Source organism: Myotis daubentonii, chromosome 1, assembly GCF_963259705.1.
Source record: "Myotis daubentonii chromosome 1, mMyoDau2.1, whole genome shotgun sequence".
NCBI lineage: Eukaryota > Metazoa > Chordata > Mammalia > Chiroptera > Vespertilionidae > Myotis > Myotis daubentonii.
The window spans coordinates 41812574-41829046 of NC_081840.1; the positions used below are offsets into that span (position 1 = coordinate 41812574).

The 16473-nt window shown below is 51.9% G+C and overlaps 1 protein-coding gene across 1 annotated transcript in view; it reads right to left on the minus strand.

Moving 5' to 3' along the window:
• Nucleotides 1-268: 268 nt before the first annotated feature.
• PAQR5 (progestin and adipoQ receptor family member 5) overlaps nucleotides 269-16473 on the minus strand; it is a 71904-nt gene continuing 55699 nt past the window's right edge. The window contains exons 5-8 of the mRNA XM_059697006.1: nucleotides 15477-15603; nucleotides 8354-8450; nucleotides 6350-6491; nucleotides 269-3445 (exon numbers count right to left, since the gene is read on the minus strand). Coding sequence (XP_059552989.1) covers nucleotides 3204-3445; nucleotides 6350-6491; nucleotides 8354-8450; nucleotides 15477-15603 — 608 coding nt within the window. The 3' untranslated portion in view covers nucleotides 269-3203. The remainder of the gene's footprint in view (nucleotides 3446-6349; nucleotides 6492-8353; nucleotides 8451-15476; nucleotides 15604-16473) is intronic.

Consider the following 16473-nt stretch of genomic DNA (forward strand, 5'->3'; position numbering starts at 1 on the left):
TTTATTGCACTTACCATTACCCGAATTTATCTTGTCTGACTGACTGATCAGAACATCAGATCCATGAAGGAGGGACAGTGTGGGTTTTGTTCACTTCTGTGTCCCCAGTTCCTAGGTCAATGTTTGTTCTATATATACCAGGCACTAAAATATTCATCACATGATTTAGCAATGCACTCATGTACAGGAATCTATTTCTCATGAAAAATGAACATGTTTGTAGAGTGGTGGATGAAATATAACCAAACCAAGTGGGAAACAGGACAACTGTATTATAATAAATAAACTTTATTTCTTTATTCCACACAATTTAAGAAAACCATACATTGGAAGAATATCTCTGAGTTTGGAAATGGGTCTTTGTCTTTTCATTCATATGGATCGTTGATTAGAAAATCAGGCTAGCGTTCAACAGATACGTCATAACATGTTTTACAGTGTTGATAGGTGTTTCATGTATAAAGGGTATCATGGCTAAAACAAATTTGGGATCCAACTGAAGTGCTTTTCCAACGTACCTGACAATACCATTCTACTCCACTGCCTTCCTCAGAACCTCTTATATGAGCAGGGTTCCACAGAAAGCACTTTGAAAAAGATTACAGGAGACCAAGTAGTTAAATCACTGTACTCAACAGTTTCTAAACTTCCCACTTCTAATTCTAATTAACAACGGCAAACTCATTTCTTGAACAAAGAAGATGGATCATAACTCTCTAAAAATTGAGCAGTGGAAAATGAAACTCTACAATAAGTAAAGGGGAGATACATTTGACTAAATGGCCTCGTTCAAACACATTGAAGTTTTATCACAACTATAATGTCTGATAAGTTTTAGAGTTATCATTCTCAAGCAGGGGGAGGGGAAAGAGGGACATCCCATTGGGAGTGTACCCACCCCTACATAATCCCTTTGAGACAGGGTCAAGGTGAACAGTTGGCACTCATGGGAGTCTGGCACATCTCTACAGTGTATTGAGACATTAAAAAATTTTTGAGAACTACATTAAAAAGCATCTTCCCAGTGAGGTCTTCAACTGACCCACTGCCAACCTTTCTAACTTTCTGGAATGACTTAGGCAAAACTATCAGACTCAATACTTACTGATAATTCACATATTTGAATTCATTTTCACTACACATTAGAAGCTTCCAAGTCAGTGTACTGCAAATTGGTATAAAATTTTAATTTGTAATACTGTCCAAAAACATACAATGGGACTAAATTTACCAAAGTTATAAAACCACTATGAAACATTTGATCTTATTTTGTTGATTTAACATTTCATTTTCACCATTAAGCATGACAAAAGTAACATAACGAAAGATTAAATCATCTAAAAGCCCTTCAAATTAATCATCCAATATTTTCCAACTATTTCTAAGCTATAGAGCATGATTTTATTGTTAAAACAGAGTTAGAAAGCCTTCATGTCTTTGGCATTACTAAAATAGGGTATTTAAATGTTGCACCCTTTTTCCACTATAAGATTGAAGTTACAGTAAGATGAAATGGAAGCCCACTTGCCCTGCTAGAATAAAATGTCTCTAATGATTTCAGATTGTTGCTAAAAAACAACAAATTTTGTCATGTATTTTGTAATTAATGTACCAAAAATTTACCAGCCCATATAATTTCATCAGTCTACTTCTCCAGAGGAAGTAAACAGATAATAAAACTAATGAAATCATATTTCTTGACCACTCTCACCCAATATAAATTGTTACTTGTCCTCAGAGGATTGGACGATGAGCTATTTACCAGGCCATTCAACCTGGGCCAGTAAACCACAAAGGCAGTATTCTAAGATAGGGGGTGTTCCTGAGTTAGCAAAGAGAATTCTGCATTGTAGACAGCCCCTTAAGTCATTAGCAAGTGCAGACCAGGGGTTGATAGGCCTGTGTTAGCAATTGCTTTGTGTCAGCATTTCCGTATGTCCAAAAATACCACGAGATACTGAACTTTAATTAGTAATGCAACAGATGAGAAAATGCTCCGTGTTTTAGGACTGTGCGGAGTAGAAAGCTGGGAACACATCCTTCCGTGGTGAGTTGCTGAAAATTACATCAATGAAAACAAAGCCGATAAGCCTTTTGGAATTCCTGACACCAGCATTTCTTCAAGTTTGGCCCGTGGCCCCTCTGCATTAGAACCACGTGGGACTTGCTCCAGCGCAGATCCCCTCTCAGAAACCTGCATTTTACACGGGTAAAGCAGAATCTCTGGTCTCCCTGGGAATCTGCATTGGCCACAAGCTCACCATATGTTTTAGGTTCTCAGGAAAGCCTGAAAAATCGCATCCGCCCAACCCTTTGGTAAGGTCTTTAAGCATTTCTGCACATAAGCACTATAATTTGCAGCGTATTTGAAATGCTGAAGCCACAGCAAATGCATGACACCCCTAAATACAGTGCTGTCACTGATTTAAAATGTGACAAATGAACACGACCGACAGGGATTAACCTGGCCAACTCCCACGGAGTGCCATGTTTTACCTGTGCTGCATAATACTTTGCAGAATCAAACTGGCAACAAGAAAACAGAGCAAAACAGGACATACGACACCCAGACATAGGCTGTGGACTCTTAAGGAAATCCAAATCCACAGTCCCAAATCCAAATCCATTGACATGGAATTTGCACTTTGAAGCAGAATGGACTTGAGGAAAAAACAGGGCTCTCTTTCTTTTCACTCCCTTCACTAGGTGGGAAAAGAAAGAAGAGTCCCCCCACCCCCCGAAACCAGTCCCCAGGACTCCCATAGACCCGAGTTCCTCTTTCTAAGGTCCCCCTGACCTTTCTGGCTTATTTTCCTCCCAGTGTGGGAGCTCTTGGGGACTGGAGAGGCATTTGCTACATGAAACTCATCAACATCCATTTTTAAAGAGTAAATACTGTTTAAATAGAATTGCAAAACTCATTTTAAATAAATTTAACTTAATTAAATATTAATAATTTGCCTGAATGAGGACTTGCTTGAACCCACGTTCCCCTTTTAAAACCACACATACAGAATCAGTGCATAGCTAGAGAAATTTCCTCAGTTAAATACCTTATTGATATGAACCCATTCAAAAATGCCAAGACACCAATCATTATGAATATCTTAACCACTGTAAACCAGTACCATGCCACTGGCTTATGGTGGTTAGGATGTTGTAGCTTAATGTTGACATCTGGCACAAAAAGCTTAGGGTCTGATTCATGTTTCCTTTTTATGTAATTCTGGCTCAGGCATCCGATACAGAGCAGCTGAGAAATAAATTATGTTGACGAGGCTGAAGATGAGGCACAGAAGTATGGCTCCTGCTATCTGAGGGAAAGACAGGGCCCTGGCGTTGGCCATGAGCCATTCCCTCCTCAGAGTCTTGTCCAGAAGTATGGCTTCCATCTGCATGTGCGTAGCCAGGATCACACACACGTGGAACAGCTGGTGACTGTGACCTACAGCAAGTATACAAAAGGCCACCAAGATCAGCAATAAAAAAGGAATGACATGCTGAGTGAAAGAAGCCAGACACAAGGGACACATATTGTATGATTGCATTCATATCACTTGTCCAGAAAAGGCAAATCTATAGAAACAAACTGTAGATTAGTGGTTGCCCTGGGCAGGGGGTGGGAGTGGGGGTGAACAGTATGTGGGCATGAGGGATCTTTCTGGGATGATAAAAATGTCTTAAACCTCATTTATAGTGATGGTTGTACAACGTGGTAAATTTACTAAAAGTAGCATTAAATTGTATACTTGAAATTAGGGAATTATGTGATATGCAAAATATGCTTCAATAAATTTATCTTTAAAATGTAATGTGAGAAAAAGAAAAAGGCCATGGGAGTAAACCAAATTCACCAATCCAGCTTTCCACATGAAAAAGGCATCATGTTCTGCCAGAGGTCATCTCTCTTTCTCTTTTTAAAAAATATTCTTATTGATTTCAGAGAAGAAGGGGGGGCGGGGAGAGAGAGAGAGAGAGAGAGAGAGAGAGAGAGAGAGAGAGAGAGAGAGAGAGAGAGAGAAAGGAACATCAATGATGAGAGAGAATCATTGATCGGTTGCCTCCTGCGTCCCTCCTACTGGGGATCAAGCCTACAACCCCAGCATGTGCCCTGACTGGGAATTGAACCGTGACTTCCTGGTTCATAGGCTGATGCTCAACCACTGAGCCACACCGGCCGGGCCCAAGGTAATCTCTTAAAAGCCAGTGCTAATGAGCTCAGATTCCAACTTCAGTGCCAGAGGAGAAGCCAGCCAAAGTCTCTATTGGCCACTTACGAGGGGGTCCACTTCCTCTTGCCGGTCAATCCCAGATGTGACCAGGAGCTCTTTCTCCCCATGACCTGCTGAACCCCAGCTCACCAGAATGCACCCACATGTGGGGAGCAGGGCGGGGGGCTCAGTAGAGTGTGCTAGGAGTGGGCAGGGACATGCACCTTTGTTGGCTGGTGAGAAAAGGAGTCCATTGCCCAGGGCTGGGTCCTGCTTTGGGGGACAACTTTCAGAAACCAAAAGCAAGATGAGAAGACCACATGTGTTGTGGGCTGATCTGTGTCCTCTTCCAAATTCATATGTTGAATTCTTAATCCCAGTACCTCAGAATGGGATCATATTTGGAGACGGGGTCTTTTAGAGACAATGAAGTTAAGATGAAGTCACTAGGGTGGGGCCCAGTATAACTGGTGTCCTTATATGAGAAGAGGAGAATAGGCTGTGGACATGCACATCCACAGAGGGAAGACCACATGACAAGAGCTGGGAAGATGGCAGCCCCTAGGAAGATGGTGTGTTTCAAGGTACCACCCCTGCCTCACTCACGTTATACTAATGGGCTGCGTACGATTCCCAAACTCTGTGAGTGATGTGCTCAACAACGGAGGAACCCTGTCTCCATTAGGAAAGACATAAAAAGACGCAAGAGCCCTGGACATATGTGAAATGTGGCTGCAGCAGGAAGAGTGGTTTCAGCAATCCCACCGGACAGGAACAGGGAGGAGCTTCCTGTGGGCAGACGCTAACCAAGCCGGCCCAGCCCTTCCCACTCGGGCTGGTGCAGAGGGCGTCCCATACCCAGCAGAGATTTAATGATCTGTCATTAACTCTTGTCGGGCAAATTTCTCCCCATAGCGGTGTCTTTCTGCTTTGAACAGGATAGAGATGAAAAAATTAAATGTTATTAAGAAGCCAGGGAGTTGACAAAATAAGGGCCAGGGCTGTTTTTCCTGCAGCCCCCAGACTTCATGCACAATCCCCTCTACTTCATCCAGCTGGTGCTGGGAAGTGAATGTGGTCGGTGGGTGCCCGTAGGCAGGTACCCCCTGGCCCTTGGGTCTCCCTCCTTTTTTGAAATCTGCCCTCTAAGCATTTTGCTTGAAATTCCTCCAGCAGGACAGAATAAGTAAAGGAGACGAAACCCTAATGAGAACGAACAAAGTAAAGCTGGCCACGTGACCTAGGTGGTAAGAGATGGAAAGTTATAGACAAAATGGGCTTGGCAGCAAGCAGGTTCCTGCTCACCACAGGGAGACAAGGATACCCCCTTGGTCCCCATAATAGCTTATCTGAGGAGCTCTCCTCCCAGCACACATCAGCCTTGCCGGAAGTGATCAGGGGCCTCCAGCCAGTCTCAGAGCCAGGGTGGGGGTCGCCTTCCGCAGTGCCTGCCCACTTCCCCAGGTAGAGAGGGAAGGAACTCTACCAGCAGGTGTACACCCGTGGCACTGACACCTCCTGGCCACATCACTTCTCCGACTTTAGTGAGCTCAGGCTCACCTAGAGAATCACACAGCCTCTGAGGGCGTGCTGGGCCCCAACCCCCACGTTTCTGGTGCAGGGCCCGAGAATCTGCATGTTCCCGGGTGATGCTGAGACGGCTGGTCTGGGCACCACACCTGAGAGCCACCTCTCTACCCTGACTCCTGGTCCCATCGCACCCAGCTGAACAAGACAAAGGCAGACACGGTCCCCTCCTGGGCACAGCCCTGCACAGCATCTGGCACCTCGGAGCCATGTGCACCCTGTCTGTCTTCGTCCTCTCCAAGGATGCCCTCAGTGGTCATTTAATAGTGGGATTTCATGTTCTAGGTAATACTAGGCGTACCCTGGCCCCATACCCCATAGGAATGCGTTAGAATCTTAGACCTACCTGCTCTCCCATCCTCCCTGGCCATTCACTGGCTGCGTATATCCTGGCCCCTATTAACTCACCGTTTCACTCACCTTGGCCAGCACCTGGAGAACTTCCTGAAGAGCTGCTTCTCTCCTTGCCCTGGCCTCCCCTCTGCAGCTGCATCAAGGGATGGAGCCCTCCCCGGCTGGAGGCAGAGGCAGCAGAGCCACCACACACTCACCAACGTAGTCAAAGAATCCAGGGGCCAGGCGCTCCGGCAGGTGCGCGGAGTAGAAGAAAGAGGCCAGGAGGGTCATGACCACGTGCTTCTGGTGGTACAAGGTGACTTCGTTCTGCGGACTCTCCCCTGGGAACAGGAATACCTGCAGGTATTTAAAAGCAACATCAGGTCTTGAGAGGAGGCCCTTGTCCCCGTCATCACCTGCCGACATCTTGGCGCACACGTGGGGACTTGGGCCAGGGCCCCACCTCCTCGGGGCTGCGCTTGGAAAGGGAACTCTCAGGGCTGTGTGAGCAGAATTCCTGTTCTGAGAGGGACCAATTAAGACCCAAGGTTAATCCCCCAAATGTTTATGAGAGCCATTTGGGTTATTTAACTAAAAAAAAGAAAAAGAAAAAAGAAGGAAGGAAAGGAAAAACCCTATTAGATACATTTCTGCTCTTTTTTCTGGACAGAGGTAATGTGTAAGTATAGTAAAAATGATCATTTCACACTGGAACTCATTTCTAACCAGCATGTCCTCTGAACTGATGCTCCTTATTAAGACTTTAAGGCTTAGTAATCCCTCGAAGGCCTTCTGAGTCATCAAAAAGTATTAATTGCGGCCATGAGACTGTTTCAGAGTTAAGTACAGTTTCTGTTATTGTTATAAATAAAGACAGCAGCCCCCACCTTCGGAGGGCATGAGGCCAGGCATCATTTCATGGGCACCTCAACAATCGCCATAGGCAGACTCTATTTCCCCATTTTGCAGATGAGGGAGCTGGGCTGGAGGGTGACTTGCAAACCCTAATTAGAAGTGAAGTCTGGATCTGGTCTGGATCCAGGCAGGCTGAGTCCAGAATCCGTGCACTCGTCAACTTCACCATTCAGGGTTAGGCCTCCCATCGCACTGCCCACTGCAGCTGTGTGCCAGGCGCCCACAGATCCTGTGCTGGGTGTGGTTTGGTGGCATGTGGAACTGGCTTGGTCCCTCTGCTCTAATTTCGTGTGCGTGGTCTGTGTCCCCAAGGAAGGGGTGGGGGAATGGGCTGCACCCCCAATTCTAGGTCTCCTGCAGGCCCACAAAGGCCAAGCCCAGAGCACGTGGTCAGTGCTCCAGCTGGGGGAGCCAGCTCGGCCCCTCCCCTTCACTTCTGGGCCCTGCCACCTCGGTGGCAGGATCAGACCCCAGCTGCCTCTGGGAGGGGCATGCCACTCACTGGGCGCTGACCATGTGCCAGGCATCACTGAGCCCAGCAGGTCTGTTGTTTTGATTAATGCCCTCTACCCCCCTGTGAAGGAGGGGGTGCTAGTCCCTGTTACAGAGGAAGAAACTGAAGCTCAGAGAGGTACTGTGTACTGACTGTCTAAGGTCACACAGCCAGTGAGCAGTGGTACTGGGACTTGAACTCAGGCCCATCTGTTTTGAGAGTGCATGGACTTCCTTCCTTCCTGTCTTTCCTCTTTCACCCTCTTATTTCTTGTTCTCCATCTAATTCCTATCTCTCAGACCTGCATCCATACTTTCTCCATAACTACTGATAACACAGTAACTGATGATAACATACATGGTAATAATGCTTTTTTTGGACTCTTGCCACCATTTCATGTAATCCTCCCATAGCCCGATGAAAGGAGGTGTTATTACCATGCCCATTTTACAGATGAGAAATGAAGGCACAGAGATGATAGACAGCTTGTCCATAGGCTCACAGTGAGTAAATATTAGAGATCTGCCTTGAGGGCCTGCTCTCCTGGTCACTCCACTAAACCCCAGGCTGCTTCCCCTGCCCAGCCCTCTGGGACTGCTGCTGAGCCCCAGCGGGCACATCTCCTGTGGTCCCCGAGGCCGCTGTGTCATGCTGCTCCTGACTCTACGTTATGAGCGCCAGTAAGGAAGCACCCGGGTCCCCACTCCTGGGTCCTGTGCTGCCCGGCGTGGTGCTCTGACCCCCAGCAGCTCAGGGAACAGCTGACTTCCTAGTGGTGCCCAACAGGCAGAGGAGACGGCAGGGCCCTTACCCGGTACAAGATGGGGAGAGAGTCCCAGGTGTAGGGATAAGCAAATGCGAGGACACGGAGCATCTTACAGAGCCTGGGCTTGTGGAGCTCCAGAAACCTAGATCAGGGAAGAAAGGGAACGAAAGGGGTGTCAATAAATTACACACACGTGCGCATTCAAAATACCCACGGGCAAGCCATCAGCGGGGACAAGCACTTTGCACAACTTCCTCCAGCAGCTTCTCCACCAGCTTCCCCGCCCGCCACCCCCCCCCCCGCCCCCTGCCACCCCCAATGGCTTGACCTCAGATGTGAGGAGACCTCAGGGGAATCCATCTCTTGGCATCTGAGAAGCAATGGTATATGGATGGAGCCAGGGGGCCTGCTCGCAGAAGCCCTGCAAGCTCCAAGTTATCTAACTACCAGAGAGCCTTTTGGAAGAGCAGTGCCGGCCAGGAGGGAGACGGGTGGGCAGGGGCAGCTGCGGGGCCCAGGCCCAGGGGGAGCACATCTGCGGAGGCCGAGCTGCCTCACTGGTCAGAGCCACCCTGGTGATTACCGAGCAGAAGCCTCGGCTCAAGTAGGTGTGTAATTGCTCTGAGGGACTTCTGGAGCATGCACTACCACGCACGGATACTCCTGGCACACGGAAACTGCATGCGGCCTTTCCTGCTCTCCTCCCCACCCCCACCCGCGTCCAATCCAAGGACAAGGGAAATCAACATGAACCCGAGTGGTGCTAACGGTCACCACAGGCAGGTCCTCCGAGATGGAAGTGACAGGACCTCAGCTGGCCGGTGGGGCAGGGACAGTACAGGTGGCAGAGGACATGGGAGGGCAGGGAGAATGTTCACACTAATCTGCAGCCCTGAACTGGGGCTCAGGTAGAGGAATGCTCACGCGCCTGGGACAGGCACCTGTTCCAATCCCGCAGAGTGTTGTGGGGGGCTGGGTCCCCCCCCTTGGTGCCCACAGGGCTGCACAGGTGGTGCAGAGCTAGCACGCCGAGACTCATGGGGTGGCTGCTCTGAAGGACAGTGGAGACACTCGGGCCCTCTCAGTCTTCCCCATGGTTCTGCCCCTCACCATGCTCTCCTGAGGGTATGGGGTCTGTGTCCCACCACCACGCCTCACCTCTGCTCCCCAGACCCCTTATCCCAGCCCACAAGCCTGCAACTTCTCCCCCAAACTCGGTCTGCTGCTCCCCCAGCCCAGGCCCATTTTCCCTGGTCATGTCCCCTATGAGCCGGTGCAGGCACCTGTCTGGAAACCCCACTGCTGCCCATATCCTTGGGTGGGGACACGGCAGAGACCCCCCCCCTGCCTCCTGGGTGGTGGGCAACCTTCCCAAGGACTGGAGCTGGGGCTGCTCAGGTCTGGGTCCCCCACACCCAGCTCAGAAGCACGTCTGAGGTCCTGGGCAGAACATACAGCCCTCAGGGCCAAGCCTGGGGATCCCTGTGCTGGGGTACGAGGCAGCCCTATGGCCCCTGAGAAGCCCCGCAGCCTCCAGAGACAAGCTCCAAACCCACTCAAGTCCACCAGCACGTCTCTCCTTTTCTGACCCTGCCCACAAGTCAGAGACGCACCTGGCAGGCCTGGGGCAGAGAAGAAACAGAAGCTCAAGGAGAAAGAGGAGGGAAATAGGGGACCTCCAAAACAAGGGCCCCAGCCTTGGCACCCCCCGCCCTCCGGGACAGGCGAGGCAGCGCAGTGCCATGATCTCGCAGGCAGTGTCTGACCGGGACAGCCTGGCTCACATCCTGCCTCTGCCCCTCATGACTGTGCGAGCCTGCAGGTCACGTAAACTCTGCGCACCTCAGAATCCTCATGTTAACACGGAGACAACAACCGTACCCCCTCACAGGCTTGCTGCAAACATTGGATGAAATGATACAGAGTAACACTCACTAAATGGTAGCTTTACAACAAGATGTGTGATGGGACCCATTCTCTCCCTCTCCCCATCGTGTAGCCACCGTTGCCCCAGGAACTAGGAGCCGGAGGGAACCGACAGGTGCTGGGTGATGGGTCTAAGGTCAGGTGACTAATCAGAGGCAAAACTGGGATTTAAACCTACGGCTGTCTGGCTTCCATTCCACACTCCCACCCTCCAGCAGGCTGAGAAGGCCTCAGACCGCCAGCCAGCCTCTGTTTGTCCCCCTGGGCTCCAGGGGGCAAACCGATGCCCCAGGAACCGGGGCTGGTCTCAATCGCCGCGGCCCTGCCGGGCACAGCCAGTCGACCCCAGCAAGCCTGCTCCCTCCTCCCGCACGCACTGCCACCACCTGTCACTTCTGGGCTCAGGGAGGCTCCCTGCGAAAGCTCACTCTTTCTGTGGCCACTTACACAGGAAGAAAGCTGGCTCTGGCTGGCTGGCGAGGCCATCCCCCAAAGCATGGATTTCCTGCAACTTGAGCCAACATTTCGCCCAGCCCGATAGAGTGCTTTCCCAAGGGCAATCGAATCAGCCTCTCCGACAGCAAAGCTGAGTCTATAGGGGGAAAAGGGAGAAAAAGCAGAACAGAAGAGAGACAGCAAGGGAGAATAAAAGGCAGAAAGGCCAGCAGCGACAGGGAGGGGCCTCCCCACTCCCAAGGTGCAATTCCAGGCCAGGCCACAGGGTGTCGCCACAGCCAGAGGTTTTGAGAGGGAAGGGTTGGCGCCACGGGATCCTGTGAAGCACCCCACGCCTCAAAACCCACCCTGGCAGAGCAGTCCCTGCACCCCAGGGTTGAAGGGCCCATTTACAAGGAGTCAGGCCTCCTCTGCCTAGAACTATGTCGACAGGAAACACCAGATTTCAGGAGAAGCCTCCATCAAGGGAGGGTCGATACGAAGCCCGATCAATCTTTCTGCTACAAAGCTGGAAGGATTTGCCAGCGAATTCCTGAATTAGCAGGCCTTTGGAGACTTCATTCTAATGCCGAGCGGTGTGTGTGTGTGTGTGTGTGTGTGTGTGTGTGTGTGTAGCGGTGTCTGTGTGTGTGTGTGTGTGTGTGTGTGTGTGTGTGTGGTTATGGCTGTTTTGTTGTTGCCTGGGTGACATTGCTGGGATGTGCACATTTCTGCGTGCTGGCTGCACCGTAGCAGCACTTTGTCATCTGGCCAAGCCCTCTGACCTCCAAACCCGCTTCCAGGCGTCCACACTGCTGACCTGCCACAGCTCACTTTCCACCAGGGGTGACAACCCCTTTCCATCCCTACAGCATTGACCACAAAGCATTTCACTTAAGCGAGTATTTGCCAAAAAAACGCAAGGGTTGGTGGCTTGGGATGGAGAAACAAAAAAGGCCCTACAGTGACCTGTGAAGCACAGCAAACACTGTGTAACGCACGCTCCTAGGGGAGTGGAGCCCTCTGGGCTTTGGGTGGCCGGCGGGCATGAGCAAGGTCTCCGTCACCCGACCCGGCTCCGGAACCACAGAGGCCACGCAGTCGCTCTTGTCCCCTCTCCAATGCTACAGAACAAAAAGGCAGTTTTCTGGAACATGCTCATCTGGACTAAATTCCATGGTAATAAGGACCGAATCACCAGCCAGGGGGGCCCAGGGCCCTGTGTGCGGGCTTCAGACGGGCACTGGAATGGAAGGAATGCCACGGGGACCATGATGTTCTGGGAAGCACGTGCGTAAGTGAAAAGCTGCTACTGAGGTTCATGGCCTCCTGCTGTGCTCGGGGGGGAGAAGGTGGGCGCTCATGCTCCTGGCCATTCCATGGGCTGAGGGGCCGGGAGGGAGAGGCAGGAGAAAACCTCGGGAAAGGAAGTGGCAGTGAGGAATGCCCAGACCGGCAAGCCCGGGGCATCGGCCAGAGGCCCTTGGTTACCGTGTGGACACTGAAGCCCCGAGGGGCAGAGAGGGCCACGCAACGAGTCTCTGAGATCCGGAGGCGGCCCTGCTCTCCTCTCCTCCGGCTCCTCCTACAGTTAATCAGCCGGAGTCCCTGCCCACATCACCTTTCTCACTCCTCAGACACTGACAACCAGGAAGACAGAGAATGAAAACAAAGAGGGGAGGCCTTGTAAGATCAGAGAAGCCACCAACGTGGAAAGGAAGGAGGACAAGGTGAGGAGGAAAAGGAAGGGCCCTCACCTGGGACACCCACTGTACCTCTGGCTCTGAGAGGGTGGCGTTTGCCCTTTCTCCTCTTCTGTTCCGGCACAGCCCCCTCGCCCCGTGGTTGTTAACACACCTGGAAGCCCCTCGGGGCCTGGAAGCTAAGCCCAGGGACCTGTCTCCCTAGGAATGTGACCGAGCACAGGGCCAGTCCCCAGTCGGGCACACGAGGCACCTCAAATCCCCAGCCGCCTTTGGGCCCCTCTCTAGCCGCTCTCTTCCTTCCAGCCACATGGGCGTGGTGACCCACCCTGCTGCCTCCAATGCAGCCCCATCCTCTCCGGCCCCCAGCCTTGTCCAGGCTGTCTGCTCTGTCCAAACGTCCTTCTCTCCTCTCCAGCTAAAGTGTTTAACCTCCCGCAGTCCTCAGTCCTATCGCCACTCCGCAGAACCCTGGGGATCCATCCACGCAGCTGTCATTTTGTATTGTCATTATTTGTTTATGTTACATTCTGTCCCACTTCACTCTAACGGCCATGCCCCCTGGACTTTTGTGGGGCTACAGTTTGCCTCTCCTGAGGCACTGGGCGTTCTGAGGGCAAGGACTGCGCCTCACTCCTCCTGGTGTTCCCAGATCTTAACATGATGCCTAGAGCAGGGCAGGCATTTAGGGCATGTTGAGAGGTTGGTTGGTTGGTTGGTTGGTTGGTTGGTTGGTTGGATGGATGGGTGGATGGATGGATGGACAGATGGGTGGGTAGGTGAGTGGATGGGTGGATGGATGGATGGATGGGTGGATGGATGGATGGACAGATGGGTGGGTAGGTGGGTGGGTGGGTGGATGGATGGATGGATGGACGGATGGGTGGGTAGGTGGGTGGATGGGTGGATGGTTGGATACATGAATGGATGGTTGGATAGATGGATGGATGGATGGATGGACAGATAGGTGGGTAGGTGGGTGGGTGGATGGATGGATGGATGGACAGATGGGTGGGTAGGTGGGTGGATGGGTGGATGGTTGGATAGATGGATGGATGGAATAGCCTCAGGTGTGCCCCATAAATAAATAGAAGTAATCCATTTCACTGATAAGGGAAAAGCCCCCTTACATGGGCATTCAAGATATTCCTGGCTGACCTGCCCTGCCAAACAAGTTGGTCCAAAGGTACCAGGCTTGCCACATGCATAAGACCCATTCATTGTATCTGAACAATCAGGGGAGACTCCTGGCTAGAAGGAAACAGTCTACCCTGGTAATTTAAAAAAAAGCAGCAATGTTCTAAGAATTTGCATTGGGAGTTCACGGGAAGGCAGTCCTGGCTCATGGACTCTGGACTGTTACTCCCACACCCACAAGCCTTCCCACCCCTCAGCCCACAGTGCTTGCTGCCCTCTGACCCTAGTTTCAAACACCAGAGCTGCCTGGCCCTGCAGGACCCAACCAGACAGGACAGGGACTGGTCCAAGGACCAGATCCGGGTGTGCGGGTCCCTGGGCCAGGCTGTCCGTGAACCCTCGCATCCACGCGCACTGCCTCGCGGGCATGCTTCACCTCTCTTGAACGGTTTCTAGCATCCTTGTTACTTTCTATGCCTGTTACTCCTGGTCTCACACAAGGTAGGGCCCAGCCTCCTCCCCTCTCCACCATCTCTGCAGCCCCCCAGCTCTGGCTGGGCACTAGGGCTGCACTCCAGTAAAAGCTCTTAATCCCCGTGTCCTTGAGGAATGGGGGGAGGAGGAGGGAAATAATCACCCCTGGCCTCTGATTCCATTTCTTACCCTGGAGGAGACCATGTCTCCTCACAGCACTGGGGGAGCTCTGTGATTTTCAGAAGAGAGTTTACTCCCACTCCTACGCCCTGACCTTTCCACGGGACAAAGTATCGCAAAACCCAGTGTTGAGACTGTGCCTAGAACTGAGACTCATGCCCACGGGAGGCCCCGCACGCTCCCACCTGTCCGAGGACAGGTCCGTGGAGGGCAAGTTGGGGCAGGTATTTGGATGCTGTTTAAGAGCCTATCTTGCCATTCTTAAACCAGTTTGTCAAGTTTGTGCAACTTGCCTACCTCTGGGTCCCAGAAAGCCTAAGTGTCACCCAAAGAAAGCTGGAGCCAAAGTGACCCTCAGAAGCATGCCTTCCGTCCCCGTTTTCTCCCGGGCAGGGGAGTACACGGCCGCAGGTACCAGTAACTCTGAGGCCTGCAGTCTCATAGGGGGACTCACCTGCTCCCTGGAACTGCCATCGAGGGGACTAACGGTAGGTGTGACCTATCAGCCAACATTGGCACCTGTGAAGGCACCGGCCCAGGAAGCACCCAGCACCCCAACACCATCTAGAAGGGCTGTAGCCCCGACACTGCCATTTGAGAGGTTTCCTATGTAATTTAGGGAACTGGAGCTTTGGGGCAAAGAGCTAAATAAATGAGAGTAGTTATCCTCAAAACAATGCCTCTGGCTCTCATTCCACTAAGCCTCTGTGAGCGAAAAGGGAAAAAAGTCGAGGAAATTAGAGTGAGCGAGCTGGGTGTGACTCATGGCCGGGGGCTTCCCCTGGATGTGTCCTCCGACCTCTGAATACCATCTGTCACGCGGCACACGTATCTAGAGGCCACTTAGTCCCGAGTGGCAGCCTGCCCGCTGATGGGGCGCTCCCCTGGGCCAGACTTGTACTAGGTGTTCTGGCTACATATGTACGTTCCCTGTAATCCTTACCTGCACCTCACCAGGTGAATGTTGGCCCCATTCTACAGATGAGCAAACTGAGGGTCAAGGAAGATAAGTGATTGCCCAGCAACAAGACCAGCTCCATCATTTGCAGGGCTCAGTGCAAAGTGCAAGTGTAGGATCTCCTTGTTCAAAAGTCATTAAGAATTTCAGGACAACAATAGCAGAGCATTGAACCATGTTCGGGGCTCTCTTGATCCTGGGGCCCTGAGCGGCTGCACAGGCTGTGTGCCCGCGAAGCTGGTCTTGCTCGAGTCCCAGGCTCCCAAATGCCTCTCGCGCTGCCCCCTCCCCGCAGTCCATGGAGATGCCCACGAGGCTCCTTCCCCGTCCCATCTGAGGGGGAGCGGCCGGGTACCTGGAGTAGCAGGAGAGGCCGGTGCTGATGATGGTGTTCAGCACAGCCAGGGTCATGTAGTAGTCCCGGAAGGTGGTGCACACCAGGGTGTCCGGGAAGGAATAGGCACAGTAGGCGATGGCCGAGCCTGGGGAAGGAAAAGCAGCCGGTAAGGAGCCACTACTTGGCACTGTCTGCACTCGGGAAGATCCACCCTCATCATCCCCACCGACCAGGAACAGTCCTGCTGCTGCACGCCCACCTGTGCCGTCCCGAATGCCCCCCTCCTCTGCCTACCCAGACCCTACCCTGAGACTTTACATTGGTCCGTGGGCTTTTACATATATTAACTCACATAATCGTTGCAACCACCATCCTGCACTTATCCTCATTTTATAGATGGCAAAACCGAGGCACAGAGTGGTTTAGTAACCCACCCAGGGGCACACAGCTAGAAAGCAGCAAAGCTAAGCCTCAAGCGCAGGCAGTTCAGCGACAGTCCCTGCTTTTAACTCCATGCTACGGCCCACGATGACCTTCCAGGTGCTCCTTGCAGAAAGATCGAGGTGCAGGGAGAGAGGACCCTCTCGGAGGTGAGGAGAGTCACATCAGGGGGCCGCAGGACTGGCCAGCTGGGAGGCTGGGTAAGAGGCTGGCCTTAGAATTGTGTCTTGTTTTAGGTTTTGGAGTTTGCAGAGAAGGCTTAACTAAGAGACTTCATGAGACCTGTCTGCTGCAGCTAAGAACAGGGGAGATCACCGTCTGGGACCTAGGCCAGGTGGCCTCTCCCGGCACCCTCACCTGCTGGGAGAGGCAGCCACAGGCCGGTCAGCCCAGGGCCTGAGGGGTGAGGCCAAGGTCACCTGTTACTCCCAAAACAGTGAGTTTGGAATTCTAGCTCAAGGCGGAAACAGGGCTCGGGCGACACAACCTCTGCTCTGATCCCATTTCTCAGGTGGAGTCTGCTGAGGCCAAGTGCTGCTCCCAGGTCACACAGGCAGAAGGGGCCTAGAGTCGC